This window comes from Nomascus leucogenys, chromosome 11 (genome assembly GCF_006542625.1).
Source record: "Nomascus leucogenys isolate Asia chromosome 11, Asia_NLE_v1, whole genome shotgun sequence".
NCBI classification, from domain to species: Eukaryota; Metazoa; Chordata; class Mammalia; order Primates; family Hylobatidae; genus Nomascus; species Nomascus leucogenys.
The window spans coordinates 45,853,006-45,872,501 of NC_044391.1; the positions used below are offsets into that span (position 1 = coordinate 45,853,006).

General features: G+C 38.0%; 1 protein-coding gene and 1 long non-coding RNA gene across 5 annotated transcripts in view; one reads left to right on the forward strand and one right to left on the reverse strand.

Annotated features, from left to right (window-relative positions):
- The window catches only part of ZNF571 (zinc finger protein 571), a 30,193-nt gene extending 23,891 nt beyond the window's left edge, over window positions 1-6,302 (forward strand). For 3 of the 4 annotated variants that reach the window (XM_030822265.1, XM_030822267.1, XM_030822266.1), the window contains one exon: window positions 4,277-6,302. In XM_030822265.1, the coding sequence (XP_030678125.1) occupies window positions 4,277-5,964 (1,688 nt within the window). In that variant the 3' untranslated portion in view covers window positions 5,965-6,302. The remainder of the gene's footprint in view (window positions 1-4,276) is intronic. The other variant, XM_030822268.1, reaches the window with a different exon arrangement.
- LOC105740432 overlaps window positions 1-19,496 on the reverse strand; it is a 41,241-nt gene that overhangs the window by 16,471 nt on the left and 5,274 nt on the right. Inside the window, exons 2-3 of the long non-coding RNA XR_001116468.2 lie at window positions 4,473-4,531; window positions 485-630 (exon numbers count right to left, since the gene is read on the reverse strand). This is a non-coding gene — a long non-coding RNA (uncharacterized LOC105740432). The remainder of the gene's footprint in view (window positions 1-484; window positions 631-4,472; window positions 4,532-19,496) is intronic.

A 19,496-nucleotide genomic window follows, 5' to 3' on the forward strand; every position in this document is an offset into this window, starting at 1 on the left:
TGTATATCTGATTCCTTGGTGAGTTGGTGTTGACTTGCTGTGTCTATCTTGGAAGAGGTTAGGTGAAGCGAAGCGGAGGGAAAGACATGAAGGAAAACATTGTTTCTGGCCAAGTAGTGTGCTCAAAGTTTCAAAAGGATCAAGAAGGTGAAGAAAATAATCAGAGGCGGGGCAGAGGTTGTAGACGATTTTGTAGAAAGTACACTGTGAATTCCAAAAGGCATAGTTTGAAGTGAAGTAGGACATGGATGGGATAAGAGTCCTAGTGATGACCAAGGACCCAGGAAGCCAAAGCTTTTAAGATAATTGAGATAACCCAGAGATGTCAGGCATTACAGGATTGGCCTCTAGTGGTCTTTTAGGGGAGGGTGGGTGGTTATTCCTTTTATAACCTAAGGATAGTAAGGCTATTACACTAAGAGCTTATGGAAATTGAGATCTCCGTGGAGAAGCCAGCCTTAATAGCAGGATGTGGCGGTCTTACCAGAGCTATGGAGGCTTTCCTTATAGACTGCAGTGGGTGGAGTGGCTGTCTTACAGAAGAGAGATTACTGGAACAGCATTGCTAGCAGCCTGGGATTGGGGACAGCTTCTCAGGAAGTCAATGGTACATGAAGTTTCAGGTGAGCCCTGAAAGAATGAAAAACAGGAGGAGAGTGAGGGTAGAGAGAAGAGGGAAGAGCATTCCTAGCAGAAGTAACAGTGTACTGCAGGCCATAGGAGGATGGTGCTTGGTTTATATGAGGTATTGAGAGAAGGCTTTCGCAGCTGGAGCCTAGTGAGGCAGAGGTGCCACAAGGGAGTCGGAGAGGTTGACTGGAGCCAGGCCAGGCAGAACCTGCTAGAGGTTATGAATACAACCTAGTAGGTTAGCCACAAGGGAGTCGGAGAGGTTGACTGGAGCCAGGCCAGGCAGAACCTGCTAGAGGTTATGAATACAACCTAGTAGGTTATAAGCAGCACTTGTTGTTGTTTTTAATAAAACAGGAGATAAAATAAAATATGAATATATAATACATATAGCAAAGATAATTTTATGACATCCTTGTTTTATGTTTGAGTGTGTGTACTCAGTCATATGTATTTCTTACTATGAAATTTTAGTCAAAAGAAGTTTGAAAAATACTGCAGAAGAGTTTAGATTTTATCCCCCCAATTTTTGCAGGCTATTGAAGAATCTTAAGATGGTGACATAATGTGATTTTCATATTTACTATTCCATTCTGTCTGCCAGATGGAAATTAGAACAAAGGGTCTCATAACATTACTGAGTAGGTTTTTGTTGTGGTTCAGGATGCTTTGGGGCCAGGCGCAGTGGCTCATGCCTGTAATCCTAGCACTGTGGGAGTCCGGGGCGGGTGGATCACTTGAGGTCAGGAATTTAAGACCAGCCTGGTCAATATGGTGAAGGCCCATCTCTACTAAAAATACAAAAATGAGCCAGGCGTGGTGGTGCACATCTGTAATCCCAGCTACTCAGGAGGCTGAGGCAGAATAGCTTGAATCTGGAGGAGGAGGTTGCAGTGAGCTGAGATGGCACCACTGCACTCCAGCCTGGATGATAGAGCGAGACTCTATCTCAAAAAAAAAAAAAAAAAAAAAAAAAAAGATGCCTTGGGCTTCCCGAGTGTCAGCAGTGTTGGTGATAAGGTAACAGATTCGCGAGCTACTTACGAGATATATTCAGTAGGACTTGATGGGGGCAAGAATGTAAGAAACCTCCTAAAATGACTCCTTTTCAGACTCCATTTTGTTGTCTTCACTCATCACCCCTTTTGCAGTTTTCCCTTTTTTCACCATATAGTTTTTCATTAATTTAATGACAATAAAAAGAGCTGCTACTTAATTGAATACATTTTTATAGGTACTCCTCATTCTGGGCACAGTTCTGAGACTTTGGTACTCTAATCTTAACTTTCTATATTCCTCTAGAATTCTGTTTAGCACCATCCTGTGTTCTCATAGTGCCTCCTACCCCAGAATCATATTAGATTAATATTTCTTCCCACTTTTATTAGGGCACTAGCACATAGGTAGCTATTTTGGGTCCGAACTGAATTTATTTGATTCCTTATAGTGTTCCCTTAATCACCATAAGCCCATTGATTTCTTTCAGTGTTTTATAAACCATATTGTTCTTCTATGAAAGAAAGAAAATAAAAGCAGGGTCTATCTTGTTCCAGGATATGTTGCTGACATGAATTGGTGTTAAACTGAGCTGTGCTGTGTATATGGCAGGTGGGGGGGGGGGGTAGTTGCTTTTGTTTTTACCATTTCTTTTTGCTTTTCAGCAAAAGTGTGTTTTCTCAAGTTTCAGAGGCTTATTTCTAAAACACTGTTTAAATTTGAGCTTACCGATGTGTATTTATTTTTCTTCCCATGACCAGTGTTTGTTATTCTACAGCCTATATACAGTGGTTAGAGACCCTGTGCCTGCTGATCCAGTTACATCAGACAGGTTTCTCTGCATTTGAAAAGTACACTTGTTTCTCAACTTCTTTCTTCAGAATAATATAACATCTTTATTGTGTAAACTGGTCACTATTTCTAGGGGATTTTGAGGTACTTCTTTGGGAAATATAAGAACATTTGGCCTTAAGTAATAAATATTGGAAAGTAAGATGTGAAAAACTATGTTAAAGGAATAAAACATTGTATGTATACTGTGTTCTGGGGACTAGCTATATAATAAGACAGGCATTTTCTCCCTACACATGTAGAGCTTAAGGAGTAGAAAGATCAACAGATAAATAAATGAAATTTTAGAATTGCAAAAATTCAAACAAGAATTAGGAATAAATTACAGGTATAGAAAATACGTGGCATGGACCTAATTAAAGTGATCCAGGATAGTCTTTCTGAGCAGCTGACATTTAAGCTAGGACATTTCACACGCAAAGGAGGTGGCCACTTTGAGAGCATTCTTGGCAGATGGAACAGCATATGGAAAATCTAAAATGGGAAAGAATTTGACATGTTCTTGGAATTTAAATCAGACCAATAAGATTAGAGCACTGTTCTGAAGATAGTAGTGGCTCAATTTGAGGCTTAAAAGGTACGTTGAAGAAATTGGAGAAATTTAAGAAAGAATTGGATCATAAAGGGGCTTGTAGGCCATGAATAGGAGTTTGGATTTTATTCTAAATACAAGGGTAAACCATTGAAAGATTATTAGCTCTATTCTCAAACTTTGTGTTTTATGAGAAGCATCCAAGGAGATTTATGAATGAAGGAACATTTACATTTTAGAAATTCTTGACAAGTATTGAATGCCAACAATGTGTAAGTAATGATGTTAGGCACTAGAGATAAAGCAGTATATGAAACAAAGTCCTTGCTTTGATTAAGCATGGGACAGACAGACAATAGTCAAACTTTAGAAATGGTATATCCACTAGTGAAAAATGCAATATAGGTACAATTGTGTGTTGGATGTTTTGATAATGTGACAGCTGAGCAGAAAACTGAAATGAGGGAACAAGCCATGCATACATCTAGAGGAAGAGCATTCTAAAGACAAAACTGTAGGCATATGCTTGACACTTTTTAACACCAAGGGGGCCATTATGACCAGAGCCAAATGAATAATTAGGGGAGTGGTAAGTGATGATATCAGAAAAGTGGCCAAAGTGGGAGATGACATAAGAAAAGTGGCCACAGGCAAGCTTGTGTAGGGTCTTGTGAGCCATATTAAGGACTTTGGATGTTATCCTGAGATGGCAGACCATTAATAGGGAAGATTTTTAGCAGGGGAAATCATGTTATATAAACCACATTTTAAAAGAATTCCTCTGGCTGCTGTATGAAGAATAGATCATAGAAGCAAGGATGAAAGCAGAGAAACCAGCTAAGAGGTTATGACAGTGAGAGAGGGGTGACTTGGCCTAGGATGGTGGTAGTGGAGGTGGTCAGATTCTTAATGTTGACAGGAGAGGTGATAGGATTTGTTGATAGATTGTATGTCCAGCTACACATCTGTTTGTTTTCAAGAGGGTGTTTTTATTACTATTTCATAAGCCTCCTGGGTGTGTCTAAGCCATTCCAAAGTTTGAGAACCACTGACTTAACCTATTTCTCTAATTACCTTCTTTCCTATAAGCTCTCCTTTTTCTTTATTCTCTCCTTGTGCCTTTAAAGAAAAATGGCACAAAATATTTCTGTACTGTTTAAGCCATTCTATTCTTATGAGAATTATTTTCATCTATCATTTTTACCATGGAATTCTTATTTCTCCTTGTAAACAAAAGCAGGAATTTGCTTTCTTTTTATTCTACAGACTTGGAATCCAGTCGTACGACTAAAAAGTTATCTCCAGAAAAGGAAATTGATGAAATGGAATCACTCCAGTGGGAGAATATGGAGAAACTTATCAACCATCAATACAATGGTCTTGGAGACAATATGGAGTGCAAAGGCAACTTAGAGGGTCAAGAAGCAAGTCAGGAAGGGCTTTACATGTGTGTCAAAATTACCTGTGAAGAAAAGGCCACTGAAAGTCATTCAACCTCTTCTACTTTTCATCGGATAATTCCTACCAAGGAAAAATTGTACAAATGTAAGGAATGTAGACAAGGTTTCAGCTACCTCTCATGCCTTATTCAACATGAGAAAAATCATAATATAGAAAAATGCTCTGAAGTTAAGAAACATAGGAATACCTTTAGCAAAAAGCCAGGCTATATTCAACATCAGAGAATTCAGACTGGTGAGAAACCTTATGAGTGTATGGAATGTGGAAAGGCCTTTGGTCGTAGTTCTGATCTCATTCAACATCAGAAAATTCATACTAATGAAAAACCTTATCAGTGTAACGCATGTGGGAAAGCTTTTATTCGTGGTTCACAGCTCACTGAACATCAGAGAGTTCATACAGGAGAGAAACCATATGAATGTAAGAAATGTGGAAAAGCCTTTAGTTATTGTTCACAATATACTCTTCATCAGAGAATTCATAGTGGTGAAAAACCCTATGAATGTAAGGATTGTGGGAAGGCCTTTATTCTTGGCTCTCAACTTACTTACCATCAGAGAATTCATAGTGGTGAGAAACCTTATGAGTGTAAGGAATGTGGAAAGGCCTTTATTCTTGGTTCACACCTTACATACCATCAGAGAGTTCATACTGGTGAAAAGCCTTACATATGTAAAGAATGTGGGAAAGCCTTTTTATGTGCCTCCCAACTGAATGAACACCAGAGAATTCATACAGGAGAGAAACCTTATGAATGTAAAGAATGCGGGAAGGCCTTTTTTCGTGGCTCACAACTTACTTACCACCTGAGAGTTCATTCAGGTGAGAGACCCTATAAATGCAAAGAATGTGGGAAAGCCTTTATTTCTAATTCTAATCTTATTCAACATCAAAGAATTCATACTGGAGAGAAGCCCTACAAATGTAAGGAATGTGGAAAGGCCTTTATTTGTGGCAAACAACTTAGTGAACATCAGAGAATTCATACAGGTGAGAAACCCTTTGAATGTAAGGAATGTGGAAAGGCCTTTATTCGTGTTGCATATCTTACTCAACATGAGAAAATTCATGGTGAGAAACATTATGAATGTAAGGAATGTGGGAAGACCTTTGTACGTGCTACACAACTTACATATCATCAAAGAATTCATACAGGTGAAAAGCCCTACAAATGTAAGGAATGTGACAAGGCCTTTATTTATGGCTCACAACTTAGTGAACATCAGAGAATTCACAGAGGTGAAAAACCTTATGAATGTAAACAGTGTGGGAAGGCTTTTATTCGTGGTTCACACCTTACTGAACATCTGAGAACTCATACTGGAGAGAAACCCTATGAATGTAAGGAATGTGGGAAGGCCTTTAGTCGTGGCTCAGAACTTACTCTGCATCAAAGGATCCATACTGGTGAGAAACCCTATACATGTGTCAAGTGTGATAAAGACTTTAGACGTCCTTCACAACTTACTCAACATACAAGCTTTCATAATTGAGGAAGCCTTGAATATGATTAAGAAAATCTTCATCATCTATTTCATATCTATGATGAATGTAGAACATCCTCTTGCTTCTGCTCAGAACTACTCATTCTTAGAAGGCCTACATTAACATGGATGCAGAATAATTTCAGAAACCCCTTAAATAACTAACATCTCTATAAACCCTAGAATATAATGCTGAATTATATCCTTTATTAAGCATCATCTCCATTTCACCATATCCTAACTGAAATTGTATATACTTCTTGTGTGTTTTTTTCTATTTGTAAAATACTGTAATTGTATTACAATGACTAAATTATAATTAAATACATATAATTCCCTTTGGATAGTATCTGGTATTTATTGTTAAAATGATTGCCATTATCATCATTACATACTTAGAGAACTCAAATGGGAATATTTTATGATTACAGTAAAAAGATGCAACCATTCTCTTATCATGTATCCCCTTTAGAACAACAGATACTTTATTTTAGAACAAAACCTTTAAAGTATAGTAAAGGTATGAAGCACTTCTGAGCATCAGATAATCCATACCAGAAAGAAACTTTCAAAAATCGCTTTAGGGCTGTTTTTTCTTGCTTTTTAAGAAAGTGAAATTATTTTTCTATAAAAAATTCCAAAAGCAAAAGTTTTTGGCCCACATTTTCTGATTGTTACTTCAAGGGAAAAAGAATCTTAACTTAATGATGGCCAAGGTAGTTCCATATATATATACACACACACACACATATATACATATATTCCACACGTACATATGAAATATATACATATATCCCACATATGCACATGTGAAATATATACATATATCCCACATATGCACATGTGAAATATATACATATATCCCACATATGCACATGTGAAATATATACATATATCGCACATATGCACATGTGAAATATATACATATATATCCCACATATGTACATGTGAAATATATACTATATATCCCACATATGTACATATGAAATACATATATTCCACATATGTACATATGAAATATATACCACATATGTACATATGAAATATATACATATATTCCCCATGTGTACATATGAAATATATACATATATTCCCCATGTGTACATATGAAATATATGTTCCACATGTGTACATATGAAATATATACATATATTCCACAAGTGTATATATGAAATATATATTCCACATGTGTATATACTAAATATATACATATACCACATATGTATATATGAAATACATATTCCACACATGTATATATGAAACCACATATGTATATGTGAAATATATATATGCCACACGTGTGTATGTGAAGTACGTACATATACCACACGTGTGTATGTGAAATATGTACATATATATTCCACGTGTGTATGTGAAATACGTACATATTCCACGTGTGTATGTGAAATATATATTCCACGTGTGTATGTGAAATACATACATATATATTCCACGTGTGTATGCGAAATATATATTCCACGTGTGTATGTGAAATACATATATATTCCACGTGTGTATGTGAAATATATACATATATTCCACGTGTGTATGCGAAATATATACCACATATGTACATGCGAAATATATACATATATATTCCACATATGTATATGCGAAATATATACATATCTATTCCAGATAAGTATATGCGAAATATATACATATCTATTCCAGATATGTATATGCGAAATATATACATATATTCCACATATGTATGTGCGAAATATATACATATATTCCACATATGTATGTGCGAAATATATACATATATTCCACATATGTGCGAAATATATACATATCTATTCCACATATGTATGTGCGAAATATATACATATCTATTCCACATATGTATGTGCGAAATATATACATATCTATTCCACATATGCATATGATATATATACCACATATGTATATGCGAAATATATACATATCTATACCACATGTATATGCGAAATACATATATATACCACATGTATTTGTGAAATACATATATATACCACATATGTATATGCGAAATATATACATATACCACATATGTATTTGCGAAATATATACATATATACCACATATGTATATACGAAATATATACATATATATTTCACATATGTATATATGAAGTATATACATATATATTCCATATGTATATATGCAACCACATATGTATATGTGAAATACATACATATATATTCCACACGCGTGTATGTGACATACATATATATTCCACACGCGTGTATGTGACATACATATATATTCCACACGCGTGTATGTGACATACATATATATTCCACACGCGTGTATGTGAAATACATATACATTCCACACGCGTGTATGTGAAATACATATTCCACACGCGTGTATGTGAAATACATACATATATATTCCACACACGTGTATGTGAAATACATATGTATTCCACACGCGTGCATGTGAAATACATATATATTCCACACACGAGCATGTGAAATACATATATATTCCACACGTGTGCATGTGAAATATACCACACGCGTGCATGTGAAATACATATATATTCCACACGTGTGCATGTGAAATACATATGTATTCCACACGCATGTATGTGAAATACATATATATTCCACGTGTGTATGTGAAACACATATACCACGTGTATGTGAAATACATACATATATATTCCATATGTGTGTATGTAAAAATATATACATATATTCCACATGTGTGTATGTGAAAATATATACATATATTGCACGTGTGTATGTTAAATATATATATTCCACATATGTATACCACGTGTAGATATTCCACATGTGTATATATTCCACGTGTAGATATTCCATATGTACACATGTGTAGATATTCCATATGTACACATGTGTAGATATTCCATATGTACACATGTGTAGATATTCCATATGTATATGTTCCACATGTGTATACCACATGTATATATTCCACGTGTATATATTCCATATGTATATATTCCACATGTGTATTCCATGTATGTATACCATATATGTATACATTCCATGTATGTATGCATATATGTATGCCTATATGTATACATTCCATGTATGCATACATATATGTATACATTCCATGTATGCATACATATATGTATACATTCCATGTATGCATACATATATGTATACATTCCATGTATGCATACATATATGTATACATTCCATGTATGCATACATATATGTATACATTCCATGTATGCATACATATATGTATACATTCCATGTATGCATACATATATGTATACATTCCATGTATGCATACATATATGTATACATTCCATGTATGCATACATATATGTATACATTCCATGTATGTATACCATATATATTCCATATATATTCCATGTATGTATTCCATATATATATTCCATATATATGTGTGTGTGTATAAAATATGTATTTGCCTTAAATGGAAATATAAACAAAATTTACCAACTACAGTTTTTCCTCAGTTGAATCTAACCTATTTCTGATATACTGAATGGTAAATTTTTAGAGACCCAGATCTCAGAGGCTACATTCCATTTTTTTTTATCTTTTTGTCTTTTTTTTTTTTTTTTTTTGAGACAGGGTCTCGCTCTCCTTGTTCAGGCTGGAGTACAGTGGCACAATCACAGCTCACTGCAGCCTTGACCTCCTAGGCTCAAGCGATCCTCCAACCTCAACCTGCCAAGTAGCTGTCACCATAGCTGTTCATCACCATGCCTAGCTCGTTTAAAAAAATTTTTTTTTAGAGATGGGGTCTCACTGTGATTCCTCATCTGGTCTTAAACTTCTAGGCTCAAGCAGTCTACCTGCCTCAGCCTCCAGAAGTGTTGGGATTACAAATGTGAGCCACCACATCTGGCCCCATTATTTTATTTTTGGTTTGTATTATTTTTGTTTGGCCCCATTATTTTAAATAGGAAAAATAGTATGTTTTCAGTTCATTAAAAAATCCTAACCAAATTTAATTTGAATTCCACTTAAGCCACTTAAATGACCTCTATCAAGGATTTATGAATAAGTAAAACACTCAAAAGCCAGTTAACAGTTAATTACCAGAGGAGTGGAGCCAAGATGGCCGAATAGGAACAGCTCTGGTCTACAGCTCCCAGCCTGAGCGACACAGAAGATGGGTGATTTCTGCATTTCTGTTTGAGGTACCAGTTTCATCTCACTAGGGAGTGCCAAACAGTGGGTGCAGGACAGTCAGTGAAGCGCACTGTGCGCGAGCCAAAGCAGGGCGAGGCATTGCCTCACTAGGGAAGTGCAAGGGGTCAGGGAGTTCCCTTTCCTAGTCAAAGAAAGGGGTAACAGACGGCACCTGGAATATCGGGTCAGTCCCACCCTAATACTGCGCTTTTCCAACGGGCCTGGAAAACGGCACACTAGGAGATTGTGTCCCACACCTGGCTCGGAGGGTCCTATGCCCACAGAGTCTCGCTGACTGCTAGCACAGCAGTCTGAGATCAAGCTGCAAGGCGGCAGTGAGGCTGGGGGAGGGGTGCCCGCCATTGCCCAGGCTTGCTTAGGTAAACAAAGCAGCCAGGAAGCTCGAACTGGGTGGAGCCCACCACAGCTCAAGGAGGCCTGCCTGCCTCTGTAGGCTCCACCTCTGGGGGCAGGTCACAGACAAACAAAAAGTCAGCAGGAACCTCCACAGACTTAAATGTCCCTGTCTGACTGACAGCTTTGAAGAGAGGAGTGGTTCTCCCAGCACGCAGCTGGAGATCTGAGAGCGGACAGACTGCCTCAAAAAGTGGGCCCCTCACCCCTGAGCAGCCTAACTGGGAGGCACCCCCCCAGTAGGGACAGACTGACACCTCACTCAGCCGGGTACTCCTCTGAGACAAAACTTCCAGAGGAACTATCAGACAGCTGAATTTGTGGTCTCACGAAAATCCGCTGTTCTGCAGCCACTGCTGCTGACACCCAGCCAAACAGGGTCTGGAGTGGACCTCTAGTAAACTCCAACAGACCTGCAGCTGAGGGCCCTGTCTGGTAGAAGGAAAACTAACAAACAGAAAGGACATCCACACCAAAAACCCATCTGTACATCACCATCATCAAAGACCAAAAGTAGATAAAACCACAAAGGTGGGGGAAAAACAGAGCAGAAAAACTGGAAACTCTAAAAAACAGAGCACCTCTCCTCGTCCAAAGGACTCAGTTCCTCACCAGCAACGGAACAAAGCTGGATGGAGGACGACTTTGACGAGTTGAGAGAAGAAGGCTTCAGACGATCAAACTACTCTGAGCTACAGGAGGAAATTCAAAACAATAGCAAAGAAGTTAAAAACTTTGAAAAAAAAATCAGAAGAATGGATAACTAGAATAACCAATGGAGAGAAGGGCTTAAAGGAGCTGATGGAGCTGAAAGCCAAGTTTCGAGAACTATGTGAAGATTGCAGAAGCCTCAGTAGCAGATGCGATCAACTGGAAGAAAGGGTATCAGCGATGGAAGATGAATGAAATGAAGTGAGAAGGGAAGTTCAGAGAAAAAAGAATAAAAAGAAATGAACAAAGCCTCCAAGAAATTTGGGACTATGTGAAAAGACCAAACCTACGTCTGATTGGTGTACCTGAAAATGACGGGGAGAATGGAACCAAGTTGGAAAACACTCTGCAAGATATTATCCAGGAGAACTTCCCCAATCTAGCAAGGCAGGCCAGCATTCAGATTCAGGAAATACAGAGAACACCACAAAGATACTCCTCGAGAAGAGCAACTCCAAGACACATAATTGTCAGATTCACCAAAGTTGAAATGAAGGAAAAAATGTTAAGGGCAGCCAGAGAGAAAGGTCCGGTTACCCACAAAGGGAAGCCCATCAGACTAACAGCTGATCTCTCGGCAGAAACTCTACAAGCCAGAAGAGAGTGGGGGCCGATATTCAACATTCTTAAAGAAAATAATTTTCAACCCAGAATTTCATATCCAGCCAAACTAAGCTTCATAAGTGAAGGAGAAATAAAATACTTTACAGACAAGCAAACGCTGAGTGATTTTGTCACCACCAGGCCTGCCCTAAAAGAGCTCCTGAAGGAAGCACTAAACATGGAAAGGAACAACTGGTACCAGCCACTGCAAAAACATGCCAAATTGTAAAGACCATCGAGGCTAGGAAGAAACTGCATCAACGAACGAGCAAAATAACCAACTAACATCATAATGACAGGATCAGATTCACACATAACAATATTAACGTTAAATGTAAATGGGCTAAATGCTCCAATTAAAAGACACAGACTGGCAAACTGGATAAGGAGTCAGGACCCATCAGTGTGCTGTATTCAGGAAACCCATCTCACGTGCAGAGACACACATAGACTCAAAATAAAGGGATGGAGGAAGATCTATCAAGCAAATGGAAAACAAAAAAAAGGCAGGGGTTGCAATCCTAGTCTCTGATAAAATAGACTTTAAACCAACAAAGATCAAAAGAGACAAGGCCATTACATAATGGTAAAGGGATCAATTCAGCAAGAAGAGCTAACTATCCTAAATATATATGCACCCAACACAGGAGCACCCAGATTCATAAAGCAAGTCCTGAGTGACCTACAAAGGGACTTAAACTCCCACACAATAATAATGGGAGATTTTAACACCCCACTGTCATTAGACAGATCAGCAAGACAGAAAGTTAAAAAGGATATCCAGGAATTGAACTCAGCTCTGCACAAAGTGGACCTAATAGACATCTACAGAACTCTCCACCCCAAATCAACAGAATATACATTTTTTTCAGCACCACACCACACCTATTCCAAAATTGGCCACATAGTTGGAAGTAAAGCTCTCCTCAGCAAATGTAAAAGAACAGAAATTATAACAAACTGTCTCTCAGACCACAGTGCAATCAAACTAGAACTCAGGATTAAGAAACTCACTCAAAACCGCTCAACTACATGGAAACTGAACAACCTGCCCCTGAATGACTATTGGGTACATAATGAAATGAAGGCAGAAATAAAAGATGTTCTTTGAAACCAATGAGAAGAAAGACACAACATACCAGAATCTCTGGGACACATTCAAAGCAGTGTGTAGAGGGAAATTTATAGCACTAAATGCCCACAAGAGAAAGCAGGAAAGATCCAAAATTGACACCCTAACATCACAATTAAAAGAACTAGAAAAGCAAGAGCAAACACATTCAAAAGCTAGCAGAAGGCTAGAAATAACTAAAATCAGAGCAGAACTGAAGGAAATAGAGACACAAAAAACCCTTCAACAAATTAATGAATCCAGGAGCTGGTTTTTTGAAAAGATCAACAAAATTGATAGACCACTAGCAAGACTAATAAAGAAGAAAAGAGAGAAGAATCAAATAGATGCAATAAAAAACAAAAAAGGGGATATCACCACCGATCCCACAGAAATACAATCTACCATCAAAGAATACTACAAACACCTCTATGCAAATAAACTAGAAAATCTAGAAGAAATGGATAAATTCCTTGACAAATACACCCTCCCAAGACTAAACCAGGAAGAAGTTGAATCTCTGAATAGACCAATAACAGGTTCTGAAATTGTGGCAATAATCAATAGCTTACCAACCAAAAAGAGTCCAGGACCTGATGGATTCACAGCCGAATTTTACCAGAGGTACAAGGAGGAACTGGTACCATTCCTTCTGAAACTATTCCAATTGATAGAAAAAGAGGGAATCCTCCCTAACACATTTTATGAAGCCAGCATCGTCCTGATACCAAAGCCTGGCAGAGACATAACCAAAAAAGAGAATTTCAGACCAATATCCTTGATGAACATTGATGCAAAAATCCTCAATAAAATACTGGTAAACCGAATCCAGCAGCACATCAAAAAGCTTATCCACCATAATCAAGTAGGCTTCATCCCTGGGATGCAAGACTGGTTCAACATATGCAAATCAATAAATGTAATCCAGCATATAAACAGAACCAAAGACAAAAACCACATGATTATCTCAACAGATGCAGAAAAGGCCTTTGACAAAATTCAACAACCCTTCATGCTAAAAACTCTCAATAAATTAGGTATTGATGGGACGTATCTCAAAATAATAAGAGCTATCTATGACAAACCCACAGCCAATATCATACTGAATGGGCAAAAACTGGAAGCATTCCCTCTGAAAACGGGCACAAGACAGGGATGCCCTCTCTCACCACTCCTATTCAACATAGTGCTGGAAGTTCTGGCCAGAGCAATCAGGCAGGAGAAGGAAATAAAGGGTATTCAATTAGGAAAAGAGGAAGTCAAATTGTCCCTGTTTGCAGATGACATGATTGTATATCTAGAAAACCCCATTGTCTCAGCCCAAAATCTCCTTAAGCTGATTAGCAACTTCAGCAAAGTCTCAGGATACAAAATCAATGTACAAAAATCACAAGCATTCTTGTACACCAATCACAGACAAACAGAGAGCCAAATCATGAGTGAACTCCCATTCACAATTGCTTCAAAGAATAAAATACCTAGGAATCCAACTTACAAGGGATGTGAAGGACCTCTTCAAGGAGAACTACAAACCACTGCTCAATGAAATAAAAGAGGATACAAACAAATGGAAGAACATTCCATGCTCAAGGGTTGGAAGAATCAATATCGTGAAAATGGCCATACTGCCCAAGGTAATTTATAGATTCAATGCCATCCCCATCAAGCTACCAATGACTTTCTTCACAGAATTGGAAAAAACTACTTTAAAGTTCATATGGAACCAAAAAAGAGCCCACATCGCCAAGTCAATCCTAAGCCAAAAGAACAAAGCTGGAGGCATCACGCTACCTGACTTTAAACTATACTACAAGGCTACAGTAACCAAAACAGCATGGTACTGGTACCACAACAGAGACATAGATCAATGGAACAGAACAGAGCCCTCAGAAATGATGCCGCATATCTACAACTATCTGATCTTTGACAAACCTGACAAAAACAAGAAATGGGGAAAGGATTCCCTATTTAATAAATGGTGCTGGGAAAACTGGCTAGCCATATATAGAAAGCTGAAACTGGATCCCTTCCTTACACCTTATACAAAAATTAATTCAAGATGGACTAAAGACTTAAATGTTAGACCTAAAGCCATTAAAATCCTACAAGAAAACCTAGGCAATACCATTCAGGACATAGGCGTGGGCAAGGACTTCATGTCTAAAACACCAAAAGCAATGACAACAAAAGCCAAAATTGACAAATGGGATCTAATTAAACTAAAGAGCTTCTGCACAGCAAAAGAAACTACCATCAGAGTGAACAGGCAACCTACAGAATGGGAGAAAATTTTTGCAACCTACTCATCTGACAAAGGGCTAATATCCAGAATCTACAATGAACTCAAACAAATTTACAAGAAAAAAACAAACAACCCCATCAAAAAGTGGGCAAAGGACATGAACAGACACTTCTCAAAAGAAGACATTTATGCAGCCAAAAAACACATGAAGAAATGCTCATCATCACTGGCCATCAGAGAAATGCAAATCAAAACCACAGTGAGATACCATCTCACACCAGTTAGAATGGCCATCATTAAAAAATCAGGAAACAACAGGTGCTGGAGAGGATGTGGAGAAATAGGAACACTTTTACACTGTTGGTGGGACTGTAAACTAGTTCAACCATTGTGGAAGTCAGTGTGGCGATTCCTCAGGGATCTCGAACTAGAAATACCATTTGACCCAGCCATCCCATTACTGGGTATATACCCAAAGGACTATACATCATGCTGCTATAAAGACACATGCACAGGTATGTTTATTGCAGCACTATTCACAATAGCAAAGAGTTGGAACCAACCCAAATGTCCAACAACGATAGACTGGATTAAGAAAATGTGGCACATATACACCATGGAATACTATGCAGCCATAAAAAAGGATGAGTTCATGTCCTTTGTAGGGACATGGATGAAATTGGAAAACATCATTCTCAGTAAACTATCGTAAGGACAAAAAACCAAACACCACATGTTCTCACTCATAGGTGGGAATTGAACAATGAGAACTCATGGACACAGGAAGGGGAACATCACACTCCAGGGACTGTTGTGGGGTTGGGGGAGGGGGGAGGGACAGCATTAGGAGATATACCTAATGCTAAATGACGAGTTAATGGGTGCAGGAAATCAACATGGCACATGGATACATATGTAACAAACCTGCACATTGTGCACATGTACCCTAAAACCTAAAGTATAATAATAAAAAAAAAATGAAAACTGATGCATACTTAAAAAAAAAAACAGTTAATTACCAGATATGTTTGTGCATGCAGTGATTTTGAAAAATATAATACATGAATTATGCTTTCCTTCTACGCTTTAAGGAACAGATACTATAGTGACAATAAATGTAATATGTTAGTACATAATGGACGCAAACGACAGATAAAAACAGCTTTAAATAATTTGAACTTTAGAATGTTGTTGAATGAGGGCTGATGGTCAGAAATTGATGATGGTGAGAAGAGGTTAATGGTGTTCAGTGAGTGAAGGTGAGTGAGAATAATATATTGGAGCAGCAATCAATGCCTACAGTTCTATGATTCCAAGCATCTGGTGCACAGAACTCAAGACCTCAAAATTGAGTTACTGTATACAAAGCTATTCATAGAAAAACAAATGTTACCAAGAAATACCTTTTCTATATGCAGTGTTATCTCTTGTCTTCTAATACATTATCTTTTTCCGTTTCAAACAAAAAAAAATGGAGTTTTGCTCTTGTTGTTCAGGCTGGAGTGTAGTGGTGCAATCTTGGCTCACTGCAACCTCCACCCCAGGGTTCAAGCAATTCCTCGGCCTCGGCCTCCCAAGTAGCTGGGATTACAGGTGCACGCCACCACACCTGGCTAATTTTGTGTTTTTAGTAGAGACAGGGTTTCTCCATGTTGGTCAGGCTGCTCTCAAACTCCTCACCTCAGGTGATCTTTCCGCCTCAGCCTCCTGAAGTGCTGGTATTATAGGCATGAGCCACCACACCCGGCCTACATTATCTTAAATGAACATTGCAGCCCACTGAATTGTCATCACTCTGGAAACCACTGATTGTATATAGTGTATGATTATAATCTAAATGTTAATTATCTGTTTTACAAACTATTGTCAAAAAAAAAAGTGGTAACGGAGAATCATTAGAACTCTGAATAATCAGTGTAACCACCATGATGCCACAACACTCATGCATTTCATCTCTAAAGTACATTTTGCTCAGATTGGATAAGTTATGCCTTCATTGTTCAGTCATTAACAATTGAGAGATTAACATAATTGCAAAATTATAAATTTAAAGGAAAAGTTAAATGTCAGTAGACTGTTAGGTGCCCTTCTACCATCAAACATACTTGCATATTAACTGCCATTTGCAGACAATATCTTGAGCCAGACTTTTCAAAAATATGTTCAAGACAATGAGAACTCATGGACACAGGAAGGGGAACATCACACTCCGGGGACTGTTGTGGGGTGGGGGGAGGGGGGAGGGACAGCATTAGGAGATATACCTAATGCTAAATGACAAGTTAATGGGTACAGGAAATCAACATGGCACATGGATACATATGTAACAAACCTGCACATTGTGCACATGTACCCTAAAACCTAAATTATAACAATAAAAAAAATATGTTCAAGAAATAATTCCCAAAATACATAGAGAGGGTTCTACCTCATTGCATATGATACAAGTGCATAACCAAATTTCCTTACTGGCATTGGGAATTCCACTTTGAGCAAACCAAATTAAAAGGTTGAGAAGACCTGCAGTAAAGAAAATACTATCTTTTGTTTAACCCATTGTTTCCCAGTCCTGACCATTAATCATTTCTCTTTAGTATGCTTATTAATATCTTTGGCTTGTGAACATACTTTTCAGAATTTCTTTTTAACCATAAAGAATGATGGTAAGGGGAAATTTTAAGCATTATGTCAGTTATTTAAATTTTATGGATGATATAGTGCTTTTCTGTTCTTCAATCATGGACTACACTAGAGAGGAACAATTTCTGTAGCTAAAGTTTTTACAATCCTCTACACTCCATCATTGTCTAGATCAATTTTATAAGGGTTTTGTCTTTTTTTGTTTAGAGGTGGGCTCTCTGTCACCCAGGCTGGAGTGCCGTGGCATGGCTCATTGCAGCATCAAACTCCTGGGCTCAAGTGATCCTCCTGCTTCAACCTTCCAAGTAGCTGGGACTATAGGTGTGCATCACCACACCTGGATAATTTAAATTTTCTTTTTCTTTCTTTCTTTTTTTTTTTGTAGAGACAAGGTCTTATTTTGTTGCCCAGGCTGGTCTCAAATCCTGGGCTTCAAGTGATCCTCCTGCCTTGGCCTCCTAAAGTGCTGCAGTTACAGACATGAACCCCCATACCTGACCAAGGCTTTTTCTGTTGTTACAAGATTGTTTAAAAGGAGAAACTTAATAACTGTTAACTCTTTCAGCACTTATGTTTATTTCATAAATCATGTTTTCAGACAAATTTCTCTCAAAATGGTTGGGAGGGGGTAGGAATATACACTAATCAGAATTACTAAGACAGACAAAAGTGGTTGCAGCACTGCTTTAGTTGCTCCTTTGAGTTTTGTTACCATCATAACTGTTCAAAATGAAGCTTTACTTTCTTTACATCCATGTTTTTCTTTTTAAAAATCATTACATTCACGCCTGTAATCCCAGCACTTTGGGAGGCTGAGCCTGGTGGATCATGAGGTCAGGAGTTCAAGACCAGCCTGGCCAATATGGTGAAACCCTGTCTCTACTAAATATATGAAATTAGCCAGGTGTGGTGGCACATGCCTGTAATCTCAGCTACTCAGGAGGCTGAGGCAGGAGAACTGCTTGAACCCAGGAGGTAGAGGTTGCAGTGAGCCAAGTCATGCCACTGCACTCCAGCCTGGGCAACAGAGCAAGACTCTATCTTAAAAAAAAAAATCATTACATTTATCTTACAAAGTTACATACGAAGTTTATCCTATACCAAAGAAATAGTGTAAAATTCATTTTTATTTATATTTTTATTTTTTGGTTTTGAGACAGAGCCTCATTCTGTCACCCAGGCTGGAGTGCAATGGCACAATCTCAGCTCACTGCAATCTCTGCCTCCCGGGTTCAAGCAATTCTCCTGCCTCAGCCTCCTGAGTAGCTAACATTACAGGCGCCTGCCACCATGCCCAGCTAATTTTTGTATTTTTTGGTAGAGACGAGGTTTTGCCATGTTGACCAGGCTGGTCTCAAACTCCTGGCCTCAAGTGATCCACTTGCCTTGGCCTCCCTAAGTGCTGGGATTACAGGTGTGAGCCACCATGCCCAGCTAAAAAAAATTTTTAAAAACCACCTTCATTGTATTGCACTCATCTGCTGTTAAAACTTTGGTGTTTATTTTTTGATGTTTTCTTCTGTGCTCAAGTATGGGCCTCATTTCAGTCTGGTAACAGTATACTATAATAGGATAACTGCAAATATATCTGTCACTTTAATTTGTTTTAACTTTAGAAAAGTTTAAACATGGGCAAAAATAAAATAGTACAGTGTACCCATAACCTCTTTAATAATCACCTTATTTT